At 36.3% G+C, this 18,481-nt stretch overlaps 1 protein-coding gene and 1 long non-coding RNA gene across 2 annotated transcripts in view; both read left to right on the top strand.

Moving 5' to 3' along the window:
• The window catches only part of LOC309490605, a 200,228-nt gene that overhangs the window by 124,084 nt on the left and 57,663 nt on the right, over nt 1-18,481 (top strand). The window lies entirely within an intron of this gene.
• LOC309491179 (uncharacterized protein) lies at nt 10,484-12,342 on the top strand. The gene is made up of 3 exons (XM_082160602.1): nt 10,484-10,700; nt 10,789-10,899; nt 11,646-12,342. Exons 2-3 carry the CDS (start codon nt 10,794-10,796, stop codon nt 11,906-11,908), a joined length of 369 nt encoding a protein of 122 aa, XP_082016728.1. The 5' UTR covers nt 10,484-10,700; nt 10,789-10,793; the 3' UTR covers nt 11,909-12,342.

Here is an 18,481-nt window from a genome sequence, read left to right on the forward strand (position 1 = left end):
AAATGTCTTTGTTCATTTCAAATATCTTGGATTATTTTCAATCCTACAATTCCCCCCTTGGCACCGCTGGCCACACACATGGAGTCCAAAGGTGACAGTCCATAAAGACATGCTTTCTGTTGTGTTTAGTTGCATCTTCAGACTTTTCGTCCAGGCTTGTTGCAATAGCAGTTGGTCAGTGTTCAGTCTTTGTTCTCCTTTCAGTCCTGCATGAGGAGGCTCTATCAAGTGTGTTTCACTGTTCATAGATATGCAAATCATCCATCCAACACTTCACACCTCCACAAGAACAGGCACTGAATCTGGGAGCAAACGCTGGTTTCTCTTTCTGAGACGGGACACAGGATATAAACTTCGGTAGCAGGGATCCTGTGAAGAGCAGAACAACAAACAGGAAATGTGTCTCTGGCAAAAAGCCCTGAAATTGACGTACTTAAAAATACGGTCAAGGGTGAATAAAAGATGATTTTACAAGCTCTTACACTGTTTCTGGAAACATTTAAATAAATTGCATTATAACAAAACAACAAATGCTGGTTTAAAACACCATTTCATGAAGAGTATCAGCAAACTATGCTGTGTAAACAAACACAGAGATTCAATTGAATTAATGTCCTAAAACATTGTTGCAAGTCACATGGACAAAATACAAATAAGCAGAAATCAGTTTCAGAAAAAGTTTGATGCTCAAAAAGTTTCAGAAATGTTTCAAATGCATTAATGATAACCAGCTTGAGAATGTGAGTATGAGGTGCGATCTGCCTCAAAATCACCAATGTTTCAGGTAAGGAGCATTGTTACGTACGCAGCGCTACGTAATTTTTGTCCTTGCGTATGTTGCTGCATATGCGTGTCGTGTGTGTCCGTGTACTTTATTTGTTTCAGGTGTGAAGCTCGATTGGAAAGTCTGCCTGTCAATCTGCTGACGTAGGATGCTGACGTCTGGAATCACGCCACCAATCGCCTGTTGCCGTGCAGTTTATGAATGGCTCTAACTTCAATGGCGACAGTCAGGCAATGAGGGGAGGAACCCGGAAAGGTACGCAATCTGGAAGTGGGGGGCGGCGAGGCGAAAAAATCAACATTGCTGAAGAGGAAGGTTTTTGTTTTTTCTTTGTTGCAATAAATTTGTTTAGTTTGTGGGTTCATGGCATAATCTGATTTGTGAAAGGCACGCAAAAGGATCAGAATGGCAAACTATAGTGGATTTTCAGAGGATGAAGATATGCAGATGGGTTGGGAAAAGAGTACGAGTAGGAAAGGAGGAGGGAACAAATAAGAGAACATTAGAAGAGGATGAAGAAATTTGAGAAGTAAGGAAAAAGATTATGATGGAAGAGTTTAAGATTATTCTTAAATTTAAAGTGGGGAATGAAATTACATCAGTTAGCCCGATTACTCTGACAACTGGATTGAAGAAAGCGATTGGGGAAATAGAAATGGCGAAGGTGTTGCGTGATGGGAGTCTATTGGTGAAATGCAAAAATGCTGAGCAGAAAAATAAAACTATGAAACTGCAATCAGTATGTAAAAAAGAAATAGTGGAGAAAAAAATAATTGGTGAGAAGAGAGGAACTAAGGGAGTGTTAACAGGAATTCCCATAGAAGAGAATCTGGAAGAACTAAGGAAAGTGATTAAAGGAGGAATGATCACAGAAATCACTCGAATGCAGGCTTTCAGAAATGGAGAAAAAACTGATAGTGAGTCCGTATATGAGCTTTAACGTCAGAGAATATGTACCTCCTCCATTAAGATGTTATAAATGTCAGCGGTATGGACATACTGCAAATGTATGTAAAGGGAAACAGAGATGTGGTAGATGTGGAGGAGAACATGCATATGGAGAATGTGGGAGTAATGTTACAATAAAGTGTTGTAACTGTGGAGGGAACCACACAGCAGCATATGGGGGATGTGAAGTCCGGAAAAAGGCAGTAGAGGTTCAAAAAGTGAAATCAATTCAGAAAGTAACATATGCAGAGGCTGTGAAAATATGTAATAATGAAAGAGGAAAAGAAGACATTGGTACGACTAAAGAAGGAACTTCTTTAAGGGTCAGGACAGGAAAACACAGGAATGTCAATGGATAGGATAGTGCTTTTTGTAACATATGTCATAAATTGTTCAGAACAAGCAAAAACAAAAACAGAGAAGATTAAAATCATAGTTAAGGCAGCAGCTAAGTTCCTAAACATGAACGATTTGTCATGGGAAAGGATACTTGCTGACCTTAACCATGGAGAAGGGAACGCAGATACAGCTTCTCAAAGCATAACTTAATGATGGTAATTCAATGGAATGCTAGAAGTTTGTTAGCAAATGGATATGAGTTTAAGGGATATGTTGCTAAACTAGGAAAGAAACCAGATATCATATGCATTCAGGAAACATGGCTCAAACCTAATCTGGATTTCATTACTAAAGGATATAATACCATACGTGAAGATAGAAGAAATGGAATTGGAGGGGGATGTGCAATATTTATTAAAGAGGGTATAGTATATAGGAGGTTAAAAACAATACAAGAATTAGAGGTAATAGTTATTGAAATATGGAACAAGAAAGAAAGTGATTAACTTCTATAACCCATGTAAAAAACTAGAGAGAGTACAACTAGAATCAATACTGGAGGAGTGGAGAGGAACAATTATTTGGTGCGGGGATTTTAATGCACATAGTAAGGTGTGGGGTGAAAAAGAAGATTTGAATGGAGACATTTTAGAAGAAATAATGGAGGAAAAGGAATTAGTATGTCTAAATGATGGGTCTGGTACAAGGATAAATTTAAGTAAGGGTACAGAAACCGCAATAGATCTTACGTTGGTGTCCCAGGCTTTGGTAGGGATAAGTAGTTGGGAAGTAAATAAGGAAAGTACTATAGGGAGTGATCATTATCCTATATATACAGAAATTGGAATAAAAAGGGTCATGCAAAAGAAAGAGAGAGTAAGTAGGTGGAAATTTGAGGAAGCAGAACAAGTTTAGAATATTGTCCAAATAAAAATTAAAGGAGGTTTGTATAAATCAGGGAGTTGAAGATCTGAATGAAGAAATAAGTAGTATTATTTTAGGTGCAGCAAAAGAGTCGATACCAAAAAGAGGAGGTAGTATTAGAAAGAAAATAGTTCCGTGGTGGACGCAAGAATGCACAAAGGTAATTAAAGAGAGAAATAAAGCATTTCAAATCCTGAAAAGAACACACAACTTCCAGAATTTAATTGAATATAAGAGGAAGCAGGCTGTAGTAAGGAAGACAATAAAGAGAGTTAAGAAAAACTTTTGGGGGAAGTATTGTGAATCTCTAGGAAGAAGTACACTATTAGATAGAATATGGGGTATGATTAAGAGAATGTCAGGAAATAAAAGAGAGTATGGATATCCTATAATGAAAGAAGGAGAGAAAGTAATAGTAGATTAAAGGTAAAGCAGAGTTGCTGGCTTTTGTTAAAATACATAGTAATAGTAATTTGAGTAATGAGGAAAAGACACAGAGGGAGAAAACAATAAGAGATAGTGTTGAAGTAATACAGGATGGTGGGGACAATGAAAGTACCATAAATGTGATGTTTACAATGGGTGAGTTGAATAATGTCTTAAGAAAATCGGGAAAAACAACGCCAGGGAATGATCAAATAAGTTATTGTATGATAAAAAATTTAAATGATGAGAGTAAAGAAATGTTATTAAAGTTATATAATAAGGTATGGGAAGTGGGATGTTTGCCAAAACAGTGGAAAGAATCAATTATTGTCCCTATATGTAAACCAGGTAAGGATTCGAGTTTGGCAGAAAGTTATAGACCGATTGCTTTAACTTCACATGTAGGGAAAATTATGGAAAAAAATATATATGAAAGATTGAAGTATTATTTGGAGACAAAGGAATTGATAAAGGATTACCAGAGCGGGTTTAGAAAGGGACGAAGCACAATAGATCCGGCTATATGTTTAGAGAGTGAAATTAGAAAAGCTCAAATTAATAAAGAAAGTATAGTATCTGTATTTTTTGATGTTGAGAAGGTATACGATATGTTGTGGAAACAAGGACTAATGATTAAGATTTATCAAATGGGAATAAGAGGGAGAATGTATAGTTGGATCAAAAACTTTTTAACTGATAGGTGGATCGCAATAAGAGTAGGGAAAGAATTGAGTACAAAGTATTTAGTGGAAAATGGAACTCCTCAAGGGAGTATAGTTAGTCCAGTTTTGTTTTCAATTATGATAAATGAAGTGTTTAGTAGAGTTGAAAGATCTATAAGTGTTGCTTTATTTGCAGATGACGGTGTTATGTGGAAAAAGGGAAGACATATAGAATATATAGTGAGGAAGGTGCAAGAGGCAATTGGGAAGGTAGAGAGTTGGGGAATGGAATGGGGTTTTAGGTTTTCAGTGGCAAATACCAAAGTAATCTGTTTTTCTCAAAGGAAAAATCAAGAACAGATTCAACTTAAACTTTATGACAAAAATCTAGAGAGAGTGGAATGTTTTAAATATCTCGGGATATGGTTTGACAAAAAAATTAACTGGAAAATACATATTGAGAATGTTGTTGGAAAATGTAAAAGAATACTAAATGTAGTAAGATGTCTGAGAGGTAGAGAGTGGGGAGCAAGTAGGACCTCATTGAAAGCAGTATATATTGGATTAGTTAGGGCAGTTATTGATTATGGATGTATAGTTTACCAGTCTGCTTCGAGAACATTATTAAAAAAGTTGGATGTTATTCAAAGTCAGGCGTTGAGACTCTGTTGTGGTGCTTTTAAAAAAACCCCAGTAGCAGCATTACAAGTAGAAATGAATGAGATGCCATTGGAGATTAGAAGAAAATAGATAACATTAATGTACTGAGCAAATTTAAAAGGGCATAAGGAAAGACACCCGACTCAGAAGGTGTTACAACCTTGTCAAGAAAGGGAAAGACGACAGATTAAGAGCTTTGGTTGGATAATAAGAGATGCAGTCGATGAGATAGGGATAGGAGAAATGACAGTAAAGCCGCGTTTCCACCGCAGGAACTTTCCCCAGGAACTAGGAACTTTGGGGTGGTACTCGGTGTGTTTACACCGCAGGAACCAGGGTCTAAATGAAGTTCTGGGTAAAAATGTACCCCCCAGAAAGTCCCTGCTGGCTAGGTAGTACTTTTTCAGAGTTCAGGAACTTTCGTTGTGGGACTTGTGCGCTGAACATGCTGATTGGTTGAGCTCACGTCACATTTGATTGGTTGAATCCACGCTGCATTTTATTTTAGCCGCCATTTTTAAAAATCGCGCTTCCTGGCTTCGTGCAGTAAAGAGTTGTCTGGAAATGAATATGGAGTTTACAAAAAAATACGACCGCTGGACCGACGACGAGGTCCAGGCTTTAATAAGCGTATTTGCGGAAGAAGAAATCCAGCGGGAACTGGAAACGGCAATCCGCAATGAAAAGGTATACAGATGGTGGACAACCAGAATGCCTATTACCGCCGCGCCAGCTGCCGCGGCGAAATCACCGCGGCAAAAATAAACCAGCCGCATTTCAAAGTCGTTCCCGAAATGACCGCCAGGTGGCGCAAAGGGACATTGTGCAAAACAGCAGCAATTGCCGTATTTTAAAATGTAAGTGGGTTAAATATAAAACCCTAAGCCTAATAGGCATATATAGGCCTATTAGACTACAACAGAATAGAACCAAAGATAGAATCAATTTTAGAACTGAAAAAATAGAATCAAAAGTTAAAAATAGAGACGATATTAGGAGCAATGACGCTGAATATTTTTACTATTCTATTGAGGAATTAGATAAATGAAGAGCTCTCGTGAGCGATACAATTGCATAGTAATTTATAGTGATTTTCAAAAGCAGTCCTTAAAAAAAAAAAATACATGGAGTAGTTAGGCATAATTTTTGAGAGATTACGCGGAACGCGTTTTAGTTAAGATCCTGGTTTCAATGCCCTTAATGTATATAGGCTAGGCTACTGCTTTAAAAAAATGTCACAACGCGTTTTGAGATTGTTTTGAATTAAACATTGAAGTTTAAAATGTAGTCTTATGCCACACCAGGCCGAGTGGCGTTACGCATTGTTCAAAAATAAGGTTTTATTCTGGCATGTTGAATTGGCGTTAGAATTTTGTTTTAGATTTATTAGATTTAGATTTTAGATTTCGTTAGATTTATTTTTCTCATAACAGCTAAAATAACTTAATATATGCCTTGTCTTAATATGACCTACTTAATATAGGCAATAGGCATATAATAGCCTATATAATAAATTAGCAAAACTTGGCCACTAAATATTTAATTTTCAGTTATTTTAATTATCACAATTAAAGTTTTCATTTTATTCAATTGAACAAGCGCAACAATCAGCATTTAATCAAATATTCTAAAAGATGTATTATTAATAATAATGTTATTTCAACATAATATTTCGTTTTTTCGACATAATATGTGTGCGTGCAACAAGCAAGATGTGTATTTGTAAATCCGGTGATGCGTGCAAAATTTTTATCAATAAACTAGTGTTTTCTGACAGTGTCGACTGCAAAGATGAAGTTGACGATCGCCATATTTGTAGTGAACGCACCTAGAGAGAAATGCACATAAAGACATAATCAGAGAGTAGCCTTTTTCTTTTCGTTTTGAATTATTTCGTTTGAAGACATTTCAAGCTTTGTGTATTTGATGTATTTATCATGTCTGTGTGAGGCATACGCTGAGTTTCGTTAAGTTAGGAGGATGAGATGCGCTCCAGCTGACGTGCAACGCAAGTGACCGCGCGGGCGCCTCCATGATTAGTGTCTGTTATATTTGCTTCTCTTACTTATTAAATCCAGCAATTGGTTGATGAAAAATTGATTAAAATTAAGATACAATTTATAGAAAACGAAATTCACTTTAAAGAAAGGTTTTCTACTAAACAAAACTTAATGAAGTGGTCAAAATCATGTCTGACCCACTCCATATCCATCTCTCGATATAATGCATCCTATCTTACTCGTGCTGTTCACTTTTCATATTCAACATAGATGGAAAAAAATAACATTATAATATTTTAACAAATATGATACTAAATGAGATTATTTAATGTCTACAACAGTATAATAGGCCTATAGACTCTATTTGTACAAATTGCTGCACATTAATTTAATTAAATGAAACCTTGTAACGAATTCACACTGTAGGGTAGACTGTGTACAGTTGAGACACCTTAAATAACTTGCGTTCGCAGCAAGCACAAGTTGTGATTTTTGCTGTGCACTTGCAGATTAGTGTCAGCTGGGAAGGAAATATAAAGACCAGACCTCTTGGAACTTTAATTGAATACATAGCGTTGGTAAAGCATACTGAAATTACATCCCTACAAATGTATTAGGCCCTACTGAAAATAAATGGATCGAATTTAAGCAAAGTAGCCTAAATGTTAAGACTGTAAGCACTTTGCTTTTTTACGTAGCCTATAAAGGATTCTAATAGCCGACTTTGTGTTAATATAATTTGTAGAGAATTTTTTTTAACTCAAACATTAACACTGAAATAAATGAAACTAAATTATTGTAAATTTTTTGGCACACCACGACGAGTGGCGCTATGCATTGTTCTAAAGCCAGGTTTTATTAGTGTTCGACAAACGCGGCGGCGCGTTCATTTGAATGAAGAGTGCTTCTCGCTCGTGTGAGCGAACACACACTGGAACGTTAGGCCATGTCGCAACGAGTGAATCGTGGCCGAGTGGTTTAACTTACGTTACGATCATTTAGATGACACGGGTTCGAATCCCGAACTAACTTGGACTACTGATATTTGTATATTAGCCTATTAATGCATTGTATAGTCTATTTGTCTAGTTCTAAAACATAGTTTTTTGCTTATAGCCTATTTACAAAATAAAATCACCATGCATTTCCATTTTACACTAAGGAACAAATATTATACAATGACTTTACTTCTGTAGCCTATAATAATTCCAATCGTAATTTCAAAAGCAGTTCTGTTAAAAAAAATGTATATAGGCCTATATAATTATGTATATATATATGACGTTTAAACGACAAACAATAAAATCAGAACCAGTATTCTGTTGCGTTCATGGTTCCAGTGGCAGTAATGCATCCACGGCTTTTCAAAATGTCACAAAGCGTTTTGAGATTGTTTTGAATGAAATATTGAAGTTAATAATTTAGTGTTTTGGCACACCACGACGAGTGGCAAACTCTTTGTTTTGTTTTGCAAACTCAGCTAGCCTGTGGGGGGTTTGGAGAAGGCAATAGTTGCTTTATCGTGGGGGTGCAGGACAGAGGTGTTAATGTTCCGTCTTTCATATGGAGAGTGTCGGAGCCAGCCTGATGAGCAGGCAAAGGCAAAATTCTTTTAAGGATTAATCTCAAAATCTCCAAAAGTCCATATGTAGGCCCTATATCTTATTAAATTATAAATATTGTAGTTTTATTGGTTGTATTTAAAGGTTTTCCACACACAATTTCAATTTAGCAGATACAGAGCTCTTTAATTCGCGACCCACCTCGTTTTATTGTAAGGTGAATTCAGCAAGGCATGTTGTATCTTTGAAGGAACAAAAGCTATTTGTTACAGTTTTTTTCTTTCGTGATTTGTGTGGATGACACACAGCGACATATACAGTATTATCAGCTGTATGGTGGTTTTTTACGCTGAAATGCTTAATTTCGAGAAAGACCCGCCGCGCGCAGTGAGGGAGACCAAACTTACTAAAAAAATATCCAGCGCGAGAGAGGCAAAAAAAACCCGCCTGTTCTTAATTTATGTTGCTTTGAACTTTTTTCGTTTTGTACCGTTTTAATTTTTTAATTTAGCTGCAATTTCTTTGACAATAGAAATTTTAAATGTTGCAAGAATAAGATTCTGTGTTTCTTATTTTGCATCACAAAGGGAATAAACTCTATCGATGCAACCCTGTTTAAATAAATAAACTGTCCCGACACTTTATTCGTACCTTGAAATGTGCGATGGGTTTTCAAACTTAATTAATTTTCTTTTTCTTTTACATTTTCATTGTTTATTTTTTAATTGAAAGCTATACTGTATTGAAAGTATTTTTCTGATTTGTTCGATCTGTTTTGAAAAATGTCTTCCGTTGCTATGGCCGGGTATAACTGTCAGTCATCTCAATCTCGTGAATGATTCACACACACAACAAAAATAATTTAGCAGATTAAAGACGAGCTTCATCATCTTCATTTTCTGGTGCGATCGGCTGACGGTCTTCCTTCATCAGATGTGTCGTCTTTGCAGCGGCTCAACTGGAATGTAGCAAATTTATGTTGTAATGTACAATTGATAATTAAACAAGATGATTGACTTTAATAAACAGATGCATATTTAAGCATCAAGAACTGAATAGCCTAGGTCTACTATTTTCTCTGTTTTAAAAGTTTGTTATATTCTTTTTATTTTTTTAACATTGGCAATTTACTGAAAAAAAACAATATAGTGTAGCAATATTTTAGAACTATCAAATCTCTCTGCATTAATAATAAAAAAGTAGCCCATGTTTGTTCGGGATTTGAAACCGTGTCATCTGAATTATTGAAACGTAAGTTATAGCCTACAACTCGGCCACAAATTTGTTTTGTTTTATTTTGTTTGAAATGTATGTTTACATATTTTGCTTTCGTTAATGTTAACCAATTCTGTTGTAGCATAATAGGCCTATATTTTTTCCCTAAAAGTTGTTTTATTCTCTGCTTTGTTTGTTTATATTTTTACATATTCAATCAGTCTCATTTTTGATCAAATAATGAAAAAAGTTTTTTTTTTTTTTTTTTTTAAATAAACAGATAGGAAACTTACCTTTTAAAATGCCGCAGTTGCTGCTGTTTTGCCCTGTCACTTGCGCCACCCGGTATAGCCTAGTCATTTCGCGAATGACTTTGAAATTCGACTGGTTTATTTTTGCTGCGGCAGTAGGCTAATAGGCATTGTGGTTGATTATTTATTAAAGAATTCAATTGATAATCATAACAACATGTAAGCCTATTTAATTCTGAATATAACAAAGAATGCTTAAACCGACTAACATCGGTTAGTAACTGCGAGTCCTGAAAATGTTTTAATTTTACGGTAAGTTATTTTAATTTATTTCACTGTTATGTTTCAGTTAATAAATCTACAAACACATTTAAATAACATGAAGTAAATGACAAGTAACCTATTGACATAGCCTTTCTAAATGATAGAAAAACTGGGCACACAATGTTAACGTGTGTCTACTTTGTTTAAATGTAATGAATTTGAATTCGTTTAACCACAATATTTATCTTGAATTTATCTGTGACCTCAGCTCAGATTACTGCCGCGGCAGATTACGTCATAAAGAGAATAAACTGACACTTTTCAAAGTCTGTGATTACAGCGCCACTCAGCGGTAAAAGGCAGCAAAAGTCTCATTCTGGTTGTCCACCATCTGTACCTCAAAATATCGAGTCGGTTATACGAGCTGGGCATTGTTCACACTGGAAAACAGTGCAGAGAGAAGTTAAAAAAATTAAAACAAGACTACAAAAAAGTCAAGGATCACAACAATAGAAGCGGATCCGATCGGCGTACTAACAAGTGGTTTGACCGTCTGGACGCGTTGTTGGGACACAGGCCGGCATTTTCTGGAGCAGCGGTGACAAAAGACTCTGCAATTTCATTTTTGGAATCCATTCATGAATCTGAGGACCAGTCGGTTGAAGGTAAATTATTACACATCTACATGATATTATCGTCTTAAACTCGTTGCAGTGATAAAACAAACGAACTTTTTTCAACGTGTTTTTACAGATGAAATGAATGGCCCCAATGATGTGCAGGCAACAGAGACCAGCGTGTTTTCCCCTGCAATCACCAGTAGCCCTCATCCCATGTCTTCCGCCGAAACGCACACACGACGAGGTATTAAACAACGTTGTCTGTTGATAAAAAATATACTTCAAAACTAGGGGTGTAATAATATATCGTGCAACAATATATTGCAATACAAAAATGCAACAATACGTATCGTGGATAGTTCACCCAAAATAAAAAATACTGTGTGAGGAAAAAATTCAGGTTTTCAGAATTTTAGTGTCAGTACTACATTAAAATGATGTTGAGATTAATGTATAATATAATGCAATGGGGGGATATTTGTGGGTCCTGATAATGCCAAACATCTATATTATGTTACCAATGTTAAGCATATTCGTCTAAAATAATTCAGTATTTTCAGCTTCAGAATCATGAATATTTTTATTCTGGTGTCTCAATTGTCCTTGGGTTACAAGCACCAAGTCCAAGCTTATTCATTTAAACCCACAATGTAATATCAAAGTTAGCATTTTAATCAACAGTACATTTTTTGTTAACCTTTTATCATATGTCTTGGGAGTATCGCAATAACACTGTATCGTGATATGTATCGAATCGTGACACGAGGGTATCGTTACACCCCTTTTCAAAACTGACCTAATTGTAATCCTAATGGTTTTGGGTCATTGTGTTATTTTTTTTATTGCAAACTTAAATGGCCCATGATAAAAAATATGGAGCATGATGGCCCAACACAAGTTTCAAATTTAAGATTTTGTAGTGAAAACACTTAAAATAAGTATTTTATTGTTTTCAGGGTGGGCTTTATTGTCATGTGTTTCTGCACTTAGGGAAGAGGAAAAGGGATTGTGACTTCCTTGATGTGCTGAGGGACATGGAAGATTCTAACCGGACCGCCCTGCAGCTTGGACAAGAACAGCGTGACAGATATATGCAGCTGTTACTTGAGAGCCAGGCTGAGGAAAGAGAGATGAGGAGGCAGGAGTTGGCGTTCCTGCAGTCGGAAGCTGAAGAAAGCAGACGGCAGCAGAGGGACTTTCAGGCTGGGTTTCTGTCTGTTCTTGGACAGTTTGCCCAGTCATTCAAAAAGTAGCCACTTGAACTCAGACTGCACTTTAAATTGCACATTTGCATTTTTTTTTTTTTTTGCACAATTCAAATTTGTATATATTGTTTGCATTCCTGCAGAGGGCCGGGTTTCTGTCTGTTCTTGGACAGTTTGCCCAGTCATTCAAAAAGTAGCCACTTGAACTCTGAGATTGCACTTTAAATTGTACATTTGCTTTTTTTATTTTTATTTGCACAATTCTAATTTTTATATATTGTTTGCATTCCTGCAGAGGGCTGGGTTTCTGTCTGTTCTTGGACAGTTTGCCCAGTCATTCAAAAATACATTTGTATTTGTTTTTCTTTACACAATATATTACTGTTCTCGTAATTTATTTCTTTTCACATGATTGTATTTTAAAAAATATATATTTTGTAAGCAGTACTTGCCTTGTGTTAAATAAAGTTTGTAAAATGTCACTTTGAGATCAAGTGCCTTTTCATCTCCATGGTAATTTTAGCTCTTACGGTAAGGTTTTGAAGTGCTGGTTAAATGTAAAACATTTCCGGTGAAAGTGCACAGGTTAAAATAAGCAAAGTGTAGATAATTTAAGTCACTTATGAAATTACATTTTATATTTGACAGCCAAATATACAGGTGAAACTCAAATTTAGAAATATTGTGCAAAAGTTATTTCAGTAATTCAACTTAAAGGTGAAACTCGTATATAGACTCATTACATGCAAGGTGAGAGATTTTCAAGCCTGTTATAATTATGACTATGGCTTACAGCTTAGTTAATTACTGAAATACAATTTTGCACGTTATTCAAATTTTTCAAGTTTCCCCTGTAAACAGAAGGTGATAACAATAAATTAAAACCAAAGCATGATTCAGAAGTAATCATTTTTATTTACAAAAAAGTGTTACACAGCAAAAACAATGTACAACAGGTGTATACAGCATAAAAAAAGGCGCATTACAGCACCTGAAGGTTATTTTTCCCTTACCAAAAAAAAAAAACTTTCTGGTTTGTAACCAGTGATACTGCAGTTTACTACATTGTAGTCAAAAGCTTCATTAGACCTGCATTAGTACGTGCATCTAGACCCTCGGCCTCTACAGTGGATGACAGTGCCCCATCAGGCTGGTTGAATGTACCCGTAACCCATTCTTCTCTGAACTCATCACCATTCATTTCACAGAGGTTATGAAGAACACAACATGCTATCACCAGGGATTTGACCTTGTGTGTATTGCAGTCATTTCGTTTTAGCAAACACCTCCATCAACCACCACCCTGGCTCTGCTTGTTTTATGGTTGTACACAAGTTGTTGGGGTGTCAGTCGTCCGTTGTCTGTGAAAGGTTTCATCAGCCAGCTCTTCAAAGGATAGGCTGCATCACCAAGGACATAGTACCCCACATCATGTCCACAAATGTTCTTGGTTACATCAGGTAGTAACAAACCCTGATCCACTAGGTCCCACAATCCTGACAAACGCAGCACTCTGGCATCATGCAGGCTACCTGGCGCTCCTAAAAAAACATTCCAAAAGAGACCTCTTCCGTCCACAACAGCCTGTAGGATGATCGAATGCCAGCCCTTTCGGTTGAAGTACTCAGTGTGGTACTCCTCTGGTCCAAGAATGGGGATGTGTGATCCATCAATTGCACCTACACACTGAGGCAAACCCCATCTGCACTCAAAATACGTCGCCATTTCTTTTAACTTTTCACTGTTTGGTAACTGGATAACTTCTTGCATGAGTACCTTCTCAACAGATGAGCAGAAATCGTGAATGACACACAGTAGCAACTCCGACTCCAAATAAATGAGAGATGCTTCTATACTCTGAGTTGGTCGCAAGTTTCCACAGTGCAATGGCAATTCTTTTTTGAATGGGTACACAATGTCAGTAGTTTGTGTCATGTCTCTCCAGTTGGGGTTGCAATCGACGACAGAGGTACAGAAAAGTATCCTTAGACATCCGGAAATTCTTTATCCACTGTGCTTCGGTGAAAGTTGGAACCACGCTGTCCCACCATTCTGTTGTTCTAGTGTGTATCCAAACCGATTGCGAAACACGACGCATTCGATAGTACTCCCATATCTAAAACACACAAAAGTTGCAAAAAATAAGTTGATGTAATCGATAATAACATTATTCACAACTCTTGTTCATTTTGATGGATTCATTTCTTACCAATCTTGTTCTTTCTGCCCGATGGCGCGCGTTCGTCCCGTTAACCAGTATTAAGAACATGCAATCAGAAGCAAGACAGGATATTTTGTTGGAAATAGCCCAAGCTGTTTATAGAATTAATAGAGTAGGAGTAGTAGTAAAATTCATCTGGATTCCAGCCCATAAAGGAGTAGAAGGAAATGAATTGGCAGACAAATATGCCAAAAATGCTACCAAAAAAACAGAGATAGATATGGTAATAAGTTATAGTAAGGCGGAAGTTAAAAGCATAATCAAAGCAGAAATGAGAAAGAAGTGGCAAGAGGAGTGGAATATAGAAACAAAAGCGAGAATGTTCTACAGTATCCAGAAGAGGGTAGGAGGAATGAGAGAAAATAATAGGAATAAAAAGGAAGAGGACATTATTTCGAGAATGAGATTTGGGCATACTGGATTAAATAGTACGCTTAAAATAATAGGGAAACATGAAACTGGGATGTGTGAGGTCTGTAATATTAATGAAACAGTAGAACATGTAATAATTAATTGTCATAGGTATAAGGAGGAAAGGAGGAGGCTGAAAGACTGGTTTAGTAAAGAAAAAATTAGATTTGAAATGAAGGAAATATTACAAATGAAATCAGGGAATGTAGGGTATAGAGCGATATTTGTGTTTTTGAATAAAACGGCTTATTAGAAGGATATGAGTTTAGTTGTCTTAGAAAGTTGTATTTAATAATAATGATAATGTATGAATATTAATAATGTTATTAGATATTTATGCAGTTATTTATTGGTTTTATTTATGTATGTATTTATGTATTTAAAGGGTAGTGAGAAAAGGCTATTGTGATCCACACTCCATATCAGAAGGTGGCGGTAATGCACACTTTACCGAAGAAAAACACTTTACTTTCTCTAAAACAGAAGAAGAAGAAGAAGAAGAAGAATGGCGACAGTCGAGACAGACTCTGGGTTGGGAAAGAGTTTGCACACTCTGTGAGGACGGTTCTCTTGTTCGAGAGACCAGTCTGAGAGACTGATCAGTGTTTGGGGTTCGCTGCTTTTATGATCTTGCAGTTAGATCAGTTCTCTTTGTTTGTGCTCGAATGTGTTTGTGCTCTTGGTATGTGCTTGCAGTGCCTGCTAAGTGTTTGTTGCTGTCATGAAATCTTCATATCAGTTCATCGTTCAACATTGTGTAGACTGACGGGAGAGGTTGTGAGTCAGGTAAGCAGGGCGCGACCTACATTTGCACATGTAGTTTTAAAAGATGTATGAGACGCACTAGTGTTAGGAGTGGTGCTAATTATGTATGTTTTTGTTTTAGTTAGAATAGTTTAGTTATAGCGTCTCGTACGCTGAAGATGTTTATTTCTACCTCTTTTGTTGATAGTTAGTTTAGTAAATTATTTGATAAACCCTCTATAAATGGGTGTAGCAATGAACATCAACTATGTAAGACAAGGTAATTTATTGGAAACTACCGTCTTAATTTCAAGATAATAATAAATAAACATGGACTGTTACCAACATAACCCTAGGATAACTACAAACCTAACTTGAATTGATGGGTAATACTGGAGGTGTTTCTAAAAATTGGCTGCCTACATTCTGAGGAAGTACACAATTAAATCTGAGTTATTACCAACCTAAACAGGTTGTAACAGACAAGTCTGTTAATAATCTTTTTACTGCAGTCTTTCTTCCACACCACTAGGGGTGCTATTGTGCCTGAATGTTTTCTTAAATAAAGGGGGGTTTGTAGAGGAAGAGAGTAAAAAAAACAGCAGTAGAAAGCATGGCTTAACTGCATTGGTGCTATGTCCTGGTTGGGAAATGTTACATTTCAAGCTCAGCCTAAAAAGGACTCTTTATCAGTGACTTCAACCCTCCATGATGCACTTTAAATATGGATTTAAAGTCCAGAGGAATGTAAGCTTGAGAGTTTGGCTTACTCATGACTGCTCCTGATTTGGAAGAGTCTGTTGCATGAGAACTGTTGTCTTTCGGTGTAAATTCATCGCAGATGGTTGGATTATTCATCTACTAAAGGACTGCTTCAACTTTGGACATTGTTTGATGAACTATGCCTTGTCTGATACAAGGCTTACACAGACTGATGTTCACTTTATTGAATTTTGCAACCTATTGATCATTTTTTGTGTAGCTGCTTTTTCTTGTATTTGTTTTTGTTGTTGTTGACAATTATTTTTATTTGCATAAGGATATAAAAAAAGGAATGTATTGTTTTGTCATTTGGGAAGTATCTTTATTTTTCTTGAGCAACTATTAGGCAAACTGAATCCCCCATTATTGCGTTATATAACTTTGGTTTTGAATTAAAAAAAATACGAGACGGTTATAAGGTAACAAGTACACAGTACTTTGTTGAGTTGATATTTAACAGTGGTGTTTTTTTTCCCCTGGTAGTTTCTCTGTAATTGCATACTAATCACCTTAAGTAATTACACACTAAAATACTATAATTTACCATATGCTTACCAGGTAAATACTTAGTAATTAGTTTGTAGTTTCTCTGCATTTACATACTTGTTACCTGTGGTAATTACCAATAACCAACTATAACTTACCATATATTTACCCGGTAAATACCTAGTAATTAGTTTGTAGTTTCTCTGCATTTACATACTTGTTACCTGTGGTAATTACCAATAACCAACTATAACTTACCATATATTTACCAGGTAAATACCTAGTAATTAGGGGACTGTAAAAGGAAGGGTTACCGAAAGAAGTTATGAAGGGTGTATTTACAGCTTCTCCTCAGTCCCTTAGATGCATTTCCCAAAACGCTAACCTCATTTTCAAAATAGTCAAGTCAAGTCAAGTCAAGTTTATTTGTATAGCGCTTTTCACAATACAGATTGTATCAAAGCAGCTTCACAGTATTAAATTAAAATAATACAACAAAGTTTGTTTCAAGAGGAATTTATTGATTGATAAAATTAAATTAAATATCCCCAAAATATCCCCAACTGAGCAAGCCAAAGGCAACAGTGGCAAGGAACCGAAAAACTCCATCAAGTGACCTAATGGTGTCCTAAAACTCCATCAGGTGACCTAATGGAGAAAAAAAAACCTTGGGAGAACCCAGGCTCAGTCGGGGGCCAGTTCTCCTCTGGCATTTATGAGCTAGAGGCCGGATTGTAGTTTGAACTGTGGGATTATATGAATGCCTGGCTGAAGAGATGCGACTTTAATCTAGTTTTAAACTGGGAGAGCGAGTCTGAGCAACGAACAGTATCAGGAAGACTATTCCAGAGTTTTGGAGCCAAATGTGAAAATGCTCTCCCTCCTTTGGTGGTTCTGGATATCCTAGGTATGACCAAAAGCCTTGAATTTAGTGATCTTAAAGAGCGCGATGGATTATAGGGTGATAGAAGATCCGTTAAATAGACTGGAGCTAAGCCGTTTAGGGCTTTATAAGTCAGTAGCAATACCTTGTAATTAATACGGAACTTTATAGGTAACCAATGCAGTGATGATAAAATCGGTGTTATATGATCATATTTTCTTGATCTCGTAAGAACTCTAGCGGCGGCATTTTGGACTAACTGTAGCTTGTTTATTGAGGATGCAGGACAACCAGCTAATAAAGCATTACAGTAATCCAGTCTCGAGGTCATGAATGCATGAACTAACTTTTCTGCATCAGAAACTGATAGCATATTACGTAGCTTAGCAATGTTTCTAAGGTGGAAAAAGGCTGTTTTTGTAACATATGAAATATGATTTTCAAAAGACAGGTTGCAATCGAGTATAACACCCAGGTCTTTTACTGTAGAGGATAAAGTAACAGGACATCCTATGATGTTAAAGTTGTATTGTGCAAGGTTTTGTGGGCGGTTTTTTAAACCGATAAGTATTACCTCTGTCTTGTCTGGATTTAATAAAAGAAAATTACGCGTCATCCAATCTTTTATATCTTTAACACACTCTGTCAATTTGGAAAATTTTGCGTTTTCATCCGGCCGTGATGAAATATATATTTGAGTGTCATCAGCATAACAATGGAAACTAATTCCATGTTTCCTTATAATATTTCCAAGTGGCATCATATATATTGAAAATAACAGAGGGCCTAATACAGATCCCTGCGGCACTCCATAGTTTACTGGAGTTATGATCGATTTTTCTCCATTTAAATAGACAAAATGGTAGCGGTCAGATAGGTATGATTTGAACCAGCTTAGTGCTTGTCCTTGAACACCAGTATAATTTTGTAGTCGATCTAAGAGTATTGTGTGATCTATAGTATCGAACGCAGCACTAAGATCAAGTAAAACTAGTATTGAGATACAGCCTTGGTCAGAAGCTAAAAGTAAATCATTTGTGATTTTAACGAGCGCAGTTTCAGTGCTATGATGCGGTCTGAATCCAGACTGAAACTTTTCATAGATATCATTTTG

This window comes from Leuciscus leuciscus (genome assembly GCF_965113295.1).
Source record: "Leuciscus leuciscus genome assembly, chromosome: 25".
Taxonomy (NCBI): Eukaryota; Metazoa; Chordata; class Actinopteri; order Cypriniformes; family Leuciscidae; genus Leuciscus; species Leuciscus leuciscus.